Here is a 14,636-nt window from a genome sequence, read left to right as displayed (position 1 = left end):
CCATAGATGTTGCTAGAGTTCTCAGAACAAATAACTTCATTGTGGATAAATGGAATGGATGCTGGAGGCAGCTGCACTTTGCATGGTTTATTTTTGTAAGCACAAACCCCCAGTGCGCAATGAGGTGTTAATCGCACAACCCTCACTGTGCAGGAAGATGTTTATGTGGACAGAATATTGTATGTCCTGCATTGTTTCACATTGACCCACACTGGCCCAGTTCACAGATTCTTCTCTTTCCCGCTGAGATCCCCCCCAGGCCTTGTGTCAGTTGAGTTCATTCAAATCACTGCACCCATAGTTGAAACAAATACCGTTGGTTTGAGTATCAAGTTAAGACAGTGTGGGGCATTGGATGAACATATTCTATCTAGTATATATTTTGTGCAGGACTATCCAGATTGTCACGTGCCTCATGGCCGTACCCTAAGCAGATAGTGAGTTGACTGGTCCTAGATTATCACAGAATTGGTTAAATTGATAATGCATTTAAAACGTTACTCTTTAGCTGCATTATTCCAGCTGGCTACAGTAATTATATTATTGAACCTGAGACATTACAAAATTATATGTCAGGCAAAACAACAAATACATTCATTCAAACAACTGCTAATCTTTCTCCGCGCCAGTCTTATGCAGAGGAAACCCTTTACCATGAAGACATATCAAAACAACACTGCATTGATAAAATGTGGGATTCTTACCAAGCATGTGAAGCTCTGCATTATGTAATGTGTAATGTGATGGCATGCATAGGAAATAGTCTACAGTAGTTACCTGAAGGAAATGATTTATTATTGCTGCAGATTATTGCAGATTAGTCGCAGATTATTGTGTACAAAAAACTTCCTATGCAGACAGCTGGGCCTGTTGCATATTAGCCCATTTCCTGTCAAAACAATTTTTGATAGATAAGATATACAATCACAAAGCTGTAAGGCTCATTGGTTCTTTATGAAAAGTTTTCAGTTGATTTAGTTAGTTTCGCAACAACCTTTGCTTTACTAATGTGGTGACAGTTATCAGAAATACAGACTTGGTTTCAGTGGTGGAAAACTTGCATCTTTTAAAACCAATGAAGATGTGAGACACACATGACAACATGGAGGTTTCAACACAGTGTATTTACCCCTCCCCACACATTCAGATACCCTGAATGACCTATGAGCATGGCTCAGTGCACCGCAAAAACATGAAAACAAAAATCATAGGTCAAGTCAATTATTCAACAAGGAAACAGGGGAGTCTAAGGATCAAAGCGACAGTATGACATTTCTAATCCAGCGGCTCTTATTCAAATCTAATTCTGCTGTCTGTCACTTACAGCGTACCTTCCAACCTGCTTTATAATAAGACACGCCCACACTTTGAAAGAAAAAAAAATGTTTTACTGTTGACCAATTAACAATAATTACACGTCTGACAATAGAAAAAAACTGAAAGAGGTAAAGTGACTCTCTTGTGATAGGAATTTTAGATACAAAATGCTTAATATTGGTTATTGTGTGGTTGAAAACTAATTTTGGAATGTCTTCCATTTCTTAGATTATTTTATTGTTACTTTAATAGGTAAACAGGCTTCTTATTTGATAAGAATCTGGCGCAGACAGTACTGAACACAAAGAGATTTCTTGAAGTGCCCGTCCACTCTTAATAGGAGAACTAGGGTGCTGGAGAGTCAGTGGAGCAGGACAGGCAGTCATGGCTCAATGTCACAACAACAGTTAAACCCGTGTTCTTTTCCTCCACGCAGGCAATATGTTTTGGTCTTTTTCCATCCATCTCTCTCTCCACTCCTCCCCTGCCCAGTCCTGCCCCTCAGCGTCTCTCTCTCTCTCTCTCTCTCTGTCTCTCTCTCAGTGGCTCTGTGTGGCCCAGGGCTGTTGCCGTAGCAGAGTGAGGTGGTTGTGTCGGAGTGTCCGCAGCTCTGTCAGCCTCCCCAGGAGCCGGGCGAAACGCTGCGGGTCGGGGGGCCCCCGGGGGCCGCAATGCAGGCTGCACACCCGGGAGAGCAGGTCCAGGATAGGCTCCTGTAGGCTCTCCACACTGGGGGCAACACTTAGAGGTGCTCTGTCTGATGGCGGGAATAGAGAGGGAGAGAACATTTAGGTTATGGAGGAATGCTGAGAGGAAGAAGGTAAATTTAAAAAAAAATATTAATAATATCATGCTACTTCAGCTTTACATTAGAGTCTTTACTCAAGAGGTGGGTGTTGGTGTACACAATGTGTCCAATAGGGGGTGCTGTTTACCTGAACACAGCACAGCCGTGGCGGTCAGTAGGGCATACTCGGCCTCTGTCACACCAAGTGCAGCCATGCTGTGGAAGAAGTTTATTACTGGTCCCAATATTTCTTCAGAGACTCCTACAGAGAGAGAGAAGGAGAAACCAACAGAAGACGAAGATTAGCTCAGGGCATTGTATATAAGTTGGAAAGGCTGCAAAGTGTATAGCTGGTTGTTTAATTGTTCAAGGCCACAAGGACAGTGAGCCACCCAAGTAAAGTATTGTTGCTGGGCTGGCTGATCGTGAATGGATATCTTTTAACTGACAATTGGATTTATCAAAGAACCAATAAATTCTCCTCTGCTGTTGGGGGATAAAGTTCAGACCCTTCACCTGTGTGACCACGAATTTCTGAGCTAGAGTGTTGGTTACCTGAGTTCGGCAGCATCTTCCCTTCACATTCCTTAAAGTCTAGAGTCCTTAGCCAGTGCAGCGGAGAAAGGTCCAAACTCAGGGGATACAGCATCGACAGGGACAAGGACAGGGCCTCTAACACAGAAACACCCATTAGCAGACAGCCTGAAGCTACGTACTGTGCTAACGTAGCACAGATATTATACTCAGACACACTAAGAAGTCTAAAGGGAGAAGGGTTCAATAGATAAATTCAAAATGGCTGCCTGAAAATGGTCCAATGTATCAAGACAATGACTTCTAATGTCATGGTTGTTGAGAACTGGCCAAGGAAAGATAATGTGATAAGCCCTGCCAATATCCCACATGCAGTATACTAAACATGCTTCAGGCAACCATAAGCCAATCAGAAATACAAGGAACACACAGGGTACACATTAATGCTTGTTACATTCATAAAATGATGTTGATAAACATACAAATATTTCAGGTCCAGCATCAAAAGCGCTCAGAAACCAAATCTAACAAGAATAACAGCATGCATTAACAAAAGAAGAATGATATCTACTCATGACACCAGCAACCTGGATGTATAAAATAATGTTAGGCTGTAGTTTCGAACATACTGATATACATTTTTTAATTCTAACTGATGAAGGGACCCACAGAGGTCCATTGTGGGACACAAGGAGCCACTAGCTGCCTAGCCCTGTATAAGCCGCTTATGTCTGGCCTTCCTGCCGTAGTTGCAATACCAGGAGTGGTCTCCGGGGGTCCCTGAGCAAAGAGCTGCGCCGAGAGAAGGAACATGACCTCTACGGAGGAGCCAGTGAGGAGGGTCCTCTGATCAGTGCAGTCCAGGAGCTCGAACCCTGAAGAGGACACACCATACAGCACAACAGGGATGATGCGGATCTAGAGGGCGAATGGCTATGCGGCAGAGGCATGTCCTAGGGCAAGGAGGGGGGGACAGGGGGGCGGGGGATGGGTGGAGGGGGCAGCACTCACCTGGCACACTCCTGGAGAACCGAAGCAGCCGCTGACAGTGAGGAGAGGTCAGGTCTGCCAGCATGTCCATCCCCTCAGCCAGGCCCGGCCACTCCTGCATCTGCTGAGGGGAGGAGCATGGCAAGGATCTCACTCAGCCACTTCTGCTTTCCCTCACACATGAGCACCAGTGTGGTGTTGTGGTCAGGAACAAGGCTTGTAACTGAAAGGTTGCTGGTTCGATTCCCTGCCGGGGCACTGCTGTTGTACCCTTGGGCAAGGTACTTTACCTAGAATCGCTTCAATAAATATTCAGCTGTATAAATGGGTAAAATTGTGACGTATGTGTAAGTCGCTCTGGATTAGAGTGTCTGGTAAATGACAATAATGTAATGTAATGTGGAGACAGGGTATGGGCTAACCCAATGTTTTTTTATTGAAGATTACAGATTTCCTCTAAATTGTCGTGAAACGTCCGGTTGTGGCCTACCCTGCAGTGTGAGGCGTCCTGTGTTCTGTAGCGACGATGAGCCTCAACAATCCTGTCCAGCAAGTGCTGCTCCTCTCCTGACAGACCTGCTGATACCTGCACACACAGACATTGTTGTGATAGACTCACAGACATACATGCACACAGAGTTGCTGCATAGACATAGACATTTGCACATGCATAGTTCTAATGACAGACGTATGCTCATCTGCACAGACACAGACACACACATTAGACATTGATAAACACCTGGTCATAGAGATGCAGACATAGTACTGACAGGGGTTTTTAGATACCTTTCCACACAGACAAGGACACACACAGCACTGACATAGGCCTTTAGACACCAGCCCACACAGAGACAAACACAGTACTAACACAGGTCTCCAGTTGCACACAGTCTCAGACACACAGGGGTAGAGAGCGTGGGTGTGGGAACTATACCTGCCCTGGCATCCTGCTGGTAGAGGAGACACTTCTGCTCTCTGTATTCTCCTCCTCCTCAGGTTTGATGGTGTCCACAGATGGGCCCCTGTGCTTGGCACTCTTTCTCAGCCTCTTGGACTGGCACTGAACCTCCGTAAGCAGACCTGGGGGGGGCATCTCAGAGGTTAACCTAAAACTCATTGAACGACACTATGGGAGTCATGTACGTGTAGATTACTGTGATGCACTAAAATCTCTATTCACTGCTCATTAACATGGAGGTGCACACACCCTACCATAACAGTCCAGCTTTTAGCTGAAGCACTGATTGAACTAGGCATAATTCTCCTCTGTAATGTGGACTCAACATACAATGTTGTCTCCGTGCTAAGTGAGTGCAGCTCATGTGTGTAGTTTCTGTACTAAGTGAGTGCAGCTCGTGTGTGTAGTTTCTGCTCCTGTGTGTAGTTTCTGTGCTAAATGAGTGCAGCTCCTGTGTGTAGTTTCTGTACTAAGTGAGTGCAGCTCGTGTGTGTAGTTTCTGTGCTAAATGAGTGCAGCTTGTGCGTGTAGTTTCTGCTCCTGTGTGTAGTTTCTGTGCTAAACGAGCGCAGCTCATGCTCTCCTCACACTCCGCCAGCATGCCGACGGCGCGGCACTTCCTCAGCCGGCAGTCCTGGCACTTCCTCCTCATGTACATGTCCATCTCACAGCCCCCGCCGCTCTTGCAGCGGTACACCGCCTTCTTGGTCACGCTGCGCCGGAAGAAACCTGCAGGGGGGGAGCAGGCTGTTAACTAGACGGATGATGACGATGATGATGGTGATGGTGGTGGTGATGATGATAGTGGAGATAAAAGTGACGATGATAATGATTATGATGCGGGTGATGATGGTGGTGATGCTGATAAAGATAATAATGGTGATGGTGATGCTGATGATGATGATTAAGGTGACAAAGATGATGATGATGATGATGAAGAAGAAGAAGATGGTGACAAGAAAATGACTTTGTTTCATCATTATAAGTACATTATTACAAGCATAATGCAGAAGCGCCCTACCTTTACAGCCCTCACAGGTGAGCGCGTTGTAGTGGTACCCCGAGGCCTTGTCTCCGCACACCACGCACAGCTCGTCCTGCCCCCTGACCCGGCCGCCGGCTCCCAGCCTGGCCCGTTTCAGCAGGGGCAGCCCTGTCATTCCACCCCTGGCCTCCAGGGGGCCCTCCACGCCCGGCTCACAGGGCAGCTCGGGGCAGGGAGAGCTGTAGGTGTAGGGCGGGTAGCAGGGCTGGGAGGAGGGGAGGGGGAACTGCATGTTGACAGGGCTGTACTGCTGCTGGCCGTAGGGAAGGCCCTGCAGCTCCGGGTCCTGGAAGGGGTAACCCATGGGGTCCGACAGCACATCTGCAGGCAGGAAAAGGCAGCCGAGCCTGAGGGTTTGTTCTGTTATCACTGTCACATTTGCTGAAGGTCAAAGTTCTTAGTTCAAAGAGCAATCGTTGTGGAAAAAAAAAACACATTGGTGTTTTTCACTATTGTTTTTGAAGATTTTTAAGATATCAGCCAACCCAATGTTTTATATGACCATTTATAATCTTATTTATGACACTGGACTGGTGTGAGGCCTGAGGACAGCTGTGAAGAAAGTGCCATTATGTAACCTCACAGGGGGACAGGAAGAGAAGATGACATGCTCACGTAGGACAGCCGTCCAGGAACGCAGTCCACGTCCACCATCTTCCCTGATTCATACATTTTTAACTGTTTTTAAGAGGCCGTTGGGACATAATAAAAAAGAGCAAAAAAAAAAAAAAACATCAGAGCAGGACCTCTGGACGCCGGAAACAGGATGCAGCTGAGGGTGACAGGGTTGTCTGTTTCTCGTTTTATTATAGCGTATAATTTCAATCCATGGTTTTTATTGCCATATTTAAACAGTGCCTGAATGAGGGGTTTTTTTTTGGGGGGGGGGGGTTTGGGGGCGGGACGGCAGGCTGTGATGGGATTTGCAGGTTCCCTCTCCACAGAGGGAACACGTGCAGACGCTGGCGGCGCTTCTGAAACGCCGCTCGGCGAGAGGGAAAGCGCCGTCCGCAGTTTCCCACTCCTCGCAGATCACGTGAGTCTGCGCTGACTTCCCTCGCCGCCGCAGCACTCCTCTGACCTTGCCCCTGTGCCCGTTCAAATATTAATGACAGAGCAAACCCCAAACAGTCAACACCAGCCCATTTAGCTGAAGCGCTTGTTTAGTGAAACAGTCTGGGTCTGTGATCCTGCCCACAGGTGTGGCGCAGGTGAATTTCTCAGCACCCCCTCGAAAGCAGCTGCTGTATTATGGAATCCTGAGCTCTTTCTTCACCCCCTAACACCCAGCCGTCCTACACTCCATCTCACAGCGCGCTTTGACACAGCTGTAAGCTGTAAAAGAGCTCTGCCATATATTACGTTATTCCGTTGATCTATGGAAACCCCGAACCCTTCCTGTGACCCCCCGCTTTAGCAAGACTTTCCACTCCAAATCCCGGCATTCCTCGCATTCCAGCACGCTCCCTCCTCTACGTCCCTCTCTCTTTCCCCACTTACATTTCCCTCATTCTGTCCCCTTCCCATCCCTTCATCTGTCTTCCTCCTCCCGCTGCTCTCCGTTACCCACAGTGCACTCCTGCCTGCAGCCCTCCCCCCCTCCCCCTGGCTCTCACAGGCTTCTCTCTCTGCCTCTCATACCTCTCCATCCCAGATGTTTCCTGTCCTGCTCAGCTGCTCCTGAGGGTATGACGTGTCACATGGCTGTGGTAGTGTCTGTTTGTAAACTGCTGGAGCGCTGTCTAAACACTCCTGCCCCCCACCCCACCCCACCACCCCCCCACCTATCACGGCCAATTAGTACAGCCAGGACCGCAGTTTGATAACTCCGCTGGGGGGGAGCATGCCGAGGAAGATGACCCATGGGAAATATATCATCACCATAAACATATTCCCCTGTCTAATGATGCAGTTCAGATCTTTTTTTTTGTAACTAAGATCTTTAGTTTCAGTTATCAGGCCAAGAACAAAAGCTGTTTCTCCATTGTTCAAAGTCATCCTCAGATTCATAGCAGCCTATTTCACATGGGTTCTGTTGAATTTTGAACTGATCCATGATGATTATTTAGCCCACTAGTCTTATAAACACATGGTAATGTTACTTATATTTAGACTGTGCATATGTACTAGAAATGTGAAGGATTTCTAAAAGGGAAGTACTGGTTTTCTCATGAACTGTACGTAAAACTGTGGGGAATTTGGATTACTCAGCTCTCAGTAAGTCAGTTAGCACCCTCAGAACACAACAGCTACTGAAACAGAATTGAGGGATTCTGAAGGATGTAATGGGGTATAACATCCATCATGTCTCACCATAATACTGCAGAGGCTCTGTAATCCCATAACCATCAGTCACAGACAGGTAGCCATTGGCTGACATGCTCATCTCAGGTTCTGTCCACTCTCTCATCCTGACAGCTGATTGGTCCACAACGTCTGTACAATAGGTTGGGCCTACAAAAGGAAAAAAACAGTTGGTCATTTGAAGCTTTTCTGACATTACTGTGTCCTGACTGACACAAACAGGTCTCCCGAACCTGAGACCTGACTGACTGTAGTCTTTACATTACAGGCATTTAGTTGACACTCTTAGCCAGAGCGACTTACATCGGTCGCAGTTTTTTTACAATGTTACCCATTTTTTACAACTGGATATTTATTGAAGCCATTGTAGGTTAAGTACCTTGCCCTAGGGTACAGCAGCAGCGCCCCAGTGGGGAATTGAAACAGCAACCTTTCGGTTACAAGTCCTGTGCCTTAACCACTATGCTACACTTCTGCCCAAGTCTTGTCCATTTTAACCCGTGTTCAGGGTCGTTGCTGGACACAGTGTTCAGCGTTCAGTGCGTTCAGTGTTCAGTGCGTTCAATGTGTTCGGTGCAAGCGGCCCTGTGGGAGTGCGAGGGGAGATGTGTGAGAGAGAGAGAGCGTGTGAGAGTGAGAGAGGAGGAAGATACTCTGCGTCTCTCGTCCAAACAGCTGCTCTGGCTTAAAGTTCAGAGAGGAAGTCTTCCTCCAAGATGAAGAGTCGGTCCCCAAAGGTCTCCACAGGTTCTGCGCAGAGCGATTCCCTTCACACGGCGCAGCTGGGACACCAGCGAGTCTGCCCACCTTAATCTGAGTGTGGGAGAGAGAGCCGCTCAGTGTCTCTCCGAACCAGAGACCCTTTACAGTGAACGTGCAGAACGAATGCTGACAGCTCCCCCAGGACTTCACTTTCAGTTCCTTTCATTGCCATTCATGCTCTGAACACCCTGATCCTCTCTGTTCTCTCAGCCTCTCCATTCTTCAGCCTCTTCCTGTGTGGCTTCTGTCCCCCCCGCCCCCACCCCTCCTGGGACTCGGTGTGACAGCCAGCTCATCTCTGAAGCTCCACATTCTGTTTACTCTGATCCTGTTTGCCATTGCTGTGTGTTTGTCCCGCGGTTAATGTTTGACACTGGGCAGATTTAAGATTTGGGAGACGCCGGCCCCCCACGCTGACCTGGCCGGGTCGGGGCCATGCGGGCCGCAGTTGCGAAGGGACCTTAACCCCGCCCTCTCCGCTCACCTCTGACATCACTCTGTGCGACGGCACACCGGGAAATTGAATTCTGCCTTTTAGAATTCGTCCCGGTGAGGCTGCGAGTGGCTTTATCTGTGTACCTTCAAAGGGCTCTCCTCAGTCCAAACCCCAGCACCCCTCTGAACTACGTTATCACATCCACATGAGGCCCACATCGCCCCTTAAAAATCACATGTCGACCACAGTTCTGACATAGATAGGACTAAGTCATCACAACCTTGACACCATGATGATACCACCCTCCATAGGTAAATTATCACTGCAGAAAGAGGGCACAGCGCAAAAGCATTTGAAAACAAACCCACTTTCTATGAACAATCCAAATAAAGAGAAGGAGGGTTGTGTTAGCAGTCTAACCTGTGTCAGTGTCTCAGTCTCACAATGCGCCACTAAAACGCTAACGTGGTCCACTCTGTGATTACTTTATTCAGACTTACCACACATAACCTGAGTGCTCTGTGTTTCCGAGTAGCCTGACTGGATCCAATTTATGTGCACAAGCAGACAGTCATTAATACAATAGTCATTATGCTTGTAGTTTATTAAAACAACAATGGGTTGTTTTAATAAACAACTTCTATTGTCTATTGTAGGTTTTAACTGAATTTTATAATTTTGCATTCTTCAACTATGGCCATTTTGTTAAAAAAAGAGTTTCTCCATTCAGTGTTAGTTTAAATATTTTATGGAGTTTTTCACTTTTACCGACTTAAATAAAAGTCCACATTAATACAGAGGCCTGTCTACTCTGTCTTTCAGAGTAATAAATCAGAGAAACTGCCATACTGAAAATACATGCTTGGTTTATTCAGGATCCTTGCAGTTTTTCAGCTGTCAAATAAACTGAATGACAGATGGACAACAGATTTATACTGAATTTCACTGAAAAAAGAAACCACTAAAAGGAGTGAGTGTCCTATTTAGTCTATGTAACTTTCAGCTGCCTTTGTGAGTTAGTGCAGCAGAAAACTCATTTATTTTGAGACAAGGGAGGGTCACTTTGCATGACTAGGTTACCATGACCAGGTAAAACAAATAACAAGCATCATTTACTCATTGTGGTTGGAATGAGCTGTAAGAGAGAAACGAAAAGACCGTGTTGAATACGTAAAGGAATACGGCTATCAATTTTATATTCTCCAGGAAAAAGAGTGACATGTAAAAAGCAACAATTAAATGTATTGCCACTGCCATCAGGTCCCATAAACCGCCACCACCAAGCACTTTTATGTGTGGTAGCTTGTGCTCATCATGGTAAAATTGTACATTACAAAGAAACAGATGTTTCAGTTTCAGAGGTAAAAATGTACAAAGAATGTATTTTTATACAAAAACGTATATATGGAAAATACGGCGCTTCTGTATTATCTTTGAGTAATATAACCCAAAGGAAAGGTTCTGGCACAACTTTGCATTTACACCAAGGTGCATGAAATTTTTTATTTATAAAACTACATTCGTTGACTCTTTTCAGTGTCCCCCAGGTGGTAATGAACTTTTTTTACCTTTACCTGCAGTGCCTGACAGTGATGCACGCAGACCCTGCAGAAACTGGGACACGCTTGCTTCAGTGCTGCACAGCAGCTTCCACGGGATCTGCGCTTCCCGTGAATTCGGTGACCTCTCTGACACGCTACGCACACATACCAGCATCTCGCTTGATTTGTAGTTTCGGCTTAAAAATAGCAGAATTGCAGCATCTCTGCGCGCTCGAGCCCCCAGAGAGAGAGCGGAGGTTTTTGTGTTGTTGTTTTTCTCCCGTCTTGAGCAATGTGTCACCGAGTGCTGGCCACGTCCGCAAGTCTCTGAGAAAACAAGCCCTGGCTCTCCTGCAAACCATAAATCCACTCCTGCTGAGGCTGTCCTGATGCTGGGAGAGAGTTTGAGAGGGACAGCGATCCTATCAGAGGGAGGCAGAATGCCCTAGCATCCATTCATTTCTTCACATCGTGCTAGGTCATGTGACCCATTTTTGGGGACATTGTGAATGTGGTCCTTGATCTTGTGATGTGGCTTGATTGTCACCACGGGGAGATAGGGGAGGACGATCGTGCTGGCAGTCTCTGGGGAAAAGGGGACGAGATAGACGGAGAGAAGAGACATGATCTGGACTCTCTGAGCCGCGTCCGAACGCCAATCACAGCAAAGCGTGCTGTAAATTTTCCTCTCTCTCTCTCTTTCTTTCTTTTCATCCAAATTTTTACTTTTGACAGTTTACACTGTTAGCCAGTGGCCTGGTTCAGATAGCATAGTGTTTACAGATTCAAACAGGAAACAGGCCCTCAGATTAGAGTGACCTTGCCTGGATGGGGGGGTGTGGGGAGGGGGTGATTAAAGTCCAGAGCTGGGGGTGGGAGTTAGCACATATTGAACAGAATGCATCAGACCATCACCGAGGAAACCAGTGGAGCCAAGCCATACCGGTATTACACTTTCTATCACACAAATGGGATCACTAGCAGAGTAAAAGGTATATTATAGCATTGGTGTTTAATGGGAGACAAATGTGATCTGAATTCTTACCCTCAGCTGGACCCAGCCTGCCCTCTGAGCCCAGTGAAATGGTGTTGAGGGCATCTTTGATACTGACCATGGCTTTACTGCAACCCTTGACCCAGTACATTCAGGTACACTGTGAGCCCAATGCTTATCACACCTGTGCCCATCCTGGTAACCACCAGGAAAGGCTCCCCAGGCTCAATGAGCTTCATTGTGTTCTGACAAAACGTAAAAGCGTTAATAATTATCTCTCTGCAAAAACACCATCTTCCTCAGTCTAACCTTGACCAGTTTGGTCTCAGGCTGCATTTAAAAATTGTTATTTCCTGCTATGATGACAATTCATTAAGGGATTTTGTCTTGCCATTTTCCAGTCCTGCCAGCTAAATCTGTTGGCTTTTGATTCTTTACATATCTTTGAAAGTTTTGGATTTTGAATTTTGGTGAATGATGCTCAAGTCTTGCTTGATCATACAAAAAGAACTAAATCCTGAACATTATATTAAAGACAAAAGTATTCAAATAACAGAAAGCATTTTCCCAGCATAAAGTGCTCATTAAAACCACATTAACCTGGTGCATCGCACAAGCTAAATTGCAGCAGTAAGCAGACAACAACTCGCTGGCATTTCAATCAAACAGCACATTACAAGCACCTGCACAAAACAGTGGTTCCCGACAGCATTTACATTCCTCTACAGGAACTCTACTTATCTCACCATGAACATTGAATCAACATTGTCTAAAATACTCCACCTTTTCATACAATCACCTCACATCTCTGACAGCTACCTTCCACGCAGACAGCCGAGAAGACGGAACTTACAGGTTTTTGGAAAACTGTATGAGATAACAGTGCAGAACAGTCCTGCAGCAAGCCGTCACTGGTGTTTCTCTTTGCTCTGCGTCGACAGCCTTAACGGACAGCTCTGAAGAGGACAGGAGCGCTCAGGCACTCTCTGACAGATAACATACCGGCTGAAGGCAGTGACAATAGACCACTGCTGAGTCTCTCTGTGTCCCGTGTCACCGTGCAGTTAGGGTCAGGAGAGCGACGCTCCTGTGAAGCGGACTTTGGTAGAGCATAAACGGCGCTAGATTCTCTGTCGGTCCACTCTGGAATAAAGCCCTCAGACCAAGCAGTGTGGCAGAGGCGAAAACATAAAGGAATCTACGCTCGCTGTGCGTCAAGTGTAATGAAAGAGATGCGTGTGTACTCACCAGAGTCAGCTATCCCGTTTGTCGTCTCCCTCTCCAACCTCTTGATTTTCCTCTCTAAACTTGTCCCATCCCCCCGACCCCCCCCAACACACACACACACACACACAACTGTCTCTGCTCCCAATCCCTGAAGTTGACAGCAACCCAGCTTCTGACACCCTACACTCTCCAAACACAGGCACACACACACGCACACACGGAGCAAATGGAACTCTCTCATACAATCATACTCGCACACGTACACACAAGCTCACAGTACAAACAGCCCTCTCACAAAAATATATGCTAACATACATATACAGTGCAAACGGTACTTTCTCTTGGAAGACACCTATGAGCACATCTGCATGTGGGCGTGTTTGTGTGTGTGTGTGTGTGTGCCTGCTTTACACACAAGAAATCAAGATGTGCAGATTGAAGCTCTTTCAAGTACAGTCTGAACTGGGACGCCCAGCAAGAATAGTTGAAAAGGTCCAGGATACCTTGATGAGTGGCTGACAGAGCCAGGTAAACAGACAGACTAAAAATCTCTGATAGAGAGGAGGAGTGGAGGAGTGTGGGTAACAGAGGGAAGGCAGGCTGTCATTGAGTAAGTTTCTTTTTGTCTCACTGCAGCCCTGCTATGAAGAAAATAGGATGTCTTCAAATGCAGTTATATTTTTCACTTTCTCCCAGGTGTTAAGCCTGAGTGGACTCAACACCTCACTGTCACACGTCCTTGAGCAATGGAAGAGACCTTCCCTCATGACCTTTGACCCCTGATATCTGGGGGCAGTGCTGGAACAGTATGAACTTCCTGGGGTCAGAGCAGCGCGAATCGTAGCACTGGTCTCCCTCAAGCTTTTTTAAGTAACCTTCACCACTACCCACCATAATCAGTCTCCTCTGGAATAATATAGCGCCTTTTGCTGGACAGTGATATAAAGCACTTAAACTGTCTGTAGCAGCGGAAAGTTGCGCAATAATTGTGATTCATATACATCCCTGCTGACCGAACAGAGAAATGTGTTTTTAAGGAGGGCTTTTCACGACAAAACCTTCCGAGTCTGAACTCTTCCCTCATTAATTCGCCTGACGGTTTAATCCTCGGCAAGCGATAGCAGCGTAATTAATATGGTGGGCAGAGGGAGGCGGCTGAAAGTGGAGGGAGAGAGCGGGGAAGGGACGGAGGCGAGGGAGAGAGTGACAGAGAGAGGCGCAGATACAGTGAGCAAGAGGGCTCATTAAGACATTCCCAGCGGCTGTGTGTTTATAAACAGCCCCCCGTTCTACCCCTTGTGATGGATGACAGCTCGCTATCGCTGCCTCTTCCTGCTCTCGCCGCCCCCCTCTCCAACCCCCCAGGCACATGACCCGGGACTCACCGGGGGCACGGCCGTTTCGCCCGCGTTTCACAACCCGCAGCGATGCTCTCCTGCCCTCGCGCTGTCACTCCGGAAATTCGGCCCCCCGGCTCGCATGGTCTCATCACCAACCCCCCCCCCCCCCCCTCTGTGTGACCGCCTCGCTCGGACACTCCCCGCCTGCCTGGGTGGGCCCTCACTCCCTCTTGTCACTTATAGGAGAGGGGGGGGGGTTGGGGAGAGGGGAGGGGGGGGGGGGGGGGGGGGGACATTCCCAGGGTCAGAATTCCATTCCTATTTCTCTTCGGACACTAATAACAATCACCCCACTAATGAAGAAAAACAACACTAGCAAGGCTTCCAGGAACACTAACTGC

At 47.2% G+C, this 14,636-nt stretch overlaps 1 protein-coding gene across 5 annotated transcripts; it reads right to left on the bottom strand.

The window, feature by feature from the left end:
* Positions 1-785: 785 nt before the first annotated feature.
* nr1h5 (nuclear receptor subfamily 1, group H, member 5) lies at positions 786-14,300 on the bottom strand. Of its 5 annotated transcripts, XM_036533681.1 has the most exons (12): positions 12,917-12,952; positions 8,589-8,748; positions 7,945-8,085; positions 5,608-5,952; positions 5,175-5,315; positions 4,563-4,708; positions 4,119-4,214; positions 3,650-3,752; positions 3,397-3,513; positions 2,660-2,776; positions 2,253-2,366; positions 786-2,074 (listed from the first exon to the last, which is right to left on the bottom strand). In XM_036533681.1, exons 3-12 carry the CDS (start codon positions 8,039-8,041, stop codon positions 1,857-1,859), a joined length of 1,494 nt encoding a protein of 497 aa, XP_036389574.1. In that variant the 5' UTR covers positions 8,042-8,085; positions 8,589-8,748; positions 12,917-12,952; the 3' UTR covers positions 786-1,856. The 5 variants fall into 5 exon arrangements, with proteins under 5 accessions (XP_036389574.1, XP_036389577.1, XP_036389575.1 ...); XM_036533684.1 differs by lacking the exons at positions 8,589-8,748; positions 12,917-12,952 and adding an exon at positions 14,281-14,300; XM_036533682.1 differs by lacking the exon at positions 8,589-8,748 and having other exon boundaries at positions 12,917-12,961.
* Between the last annotated feature and the right edge of the window lie 336 nt (positions 14,301-14,636).

Source organism: Megalops cyprinoides, chromosome 7, assembly GCF_013368585.1.
Source record: "Megalops cyprinoides isolate fMegCyp1 chromosome 7, fMegCyp1.pri, whole genome shotgun sequence".
NCBI lineage: Eukaryota > Metazoa > Chordata > Actinopteri > Elopiformes > Megalopidae > Megalops > Megalops cyprinoides.
Note: the sequence above shows the minus strand (reverse complement) of the source record. Positions and strands in the feature narration are given on the sequence as shown.

What these genes read in the sequence shown, in the direction of transcription:
- nr1h5 (XM_036533684.1), bottom strand. Translation starts at nt 8,041, where the DNA reads ATGAGAGAGTGGACAGAACCTGAGATGAGCATGTCAGCCAATGGCTAC. An exon ending in CCAGCAGGATGCCAGGGCAG is followed by an intron (nt 4,215 to 4,562) that starts GTATAGTTCCCA and finishes CTGTGTGTGCAG; the next exon opens with GTATCAGCAGGTCTGTCAGG. An exon ending in AGGACGCCTCACACTGCAGG is followed by an intron (nt 3,753 to 4,118) that starts GTAGGCCACAAC and finishes TCCTCCCCTCAG; the next exon opens with CAGATGCAGGAGTGGCCGGG.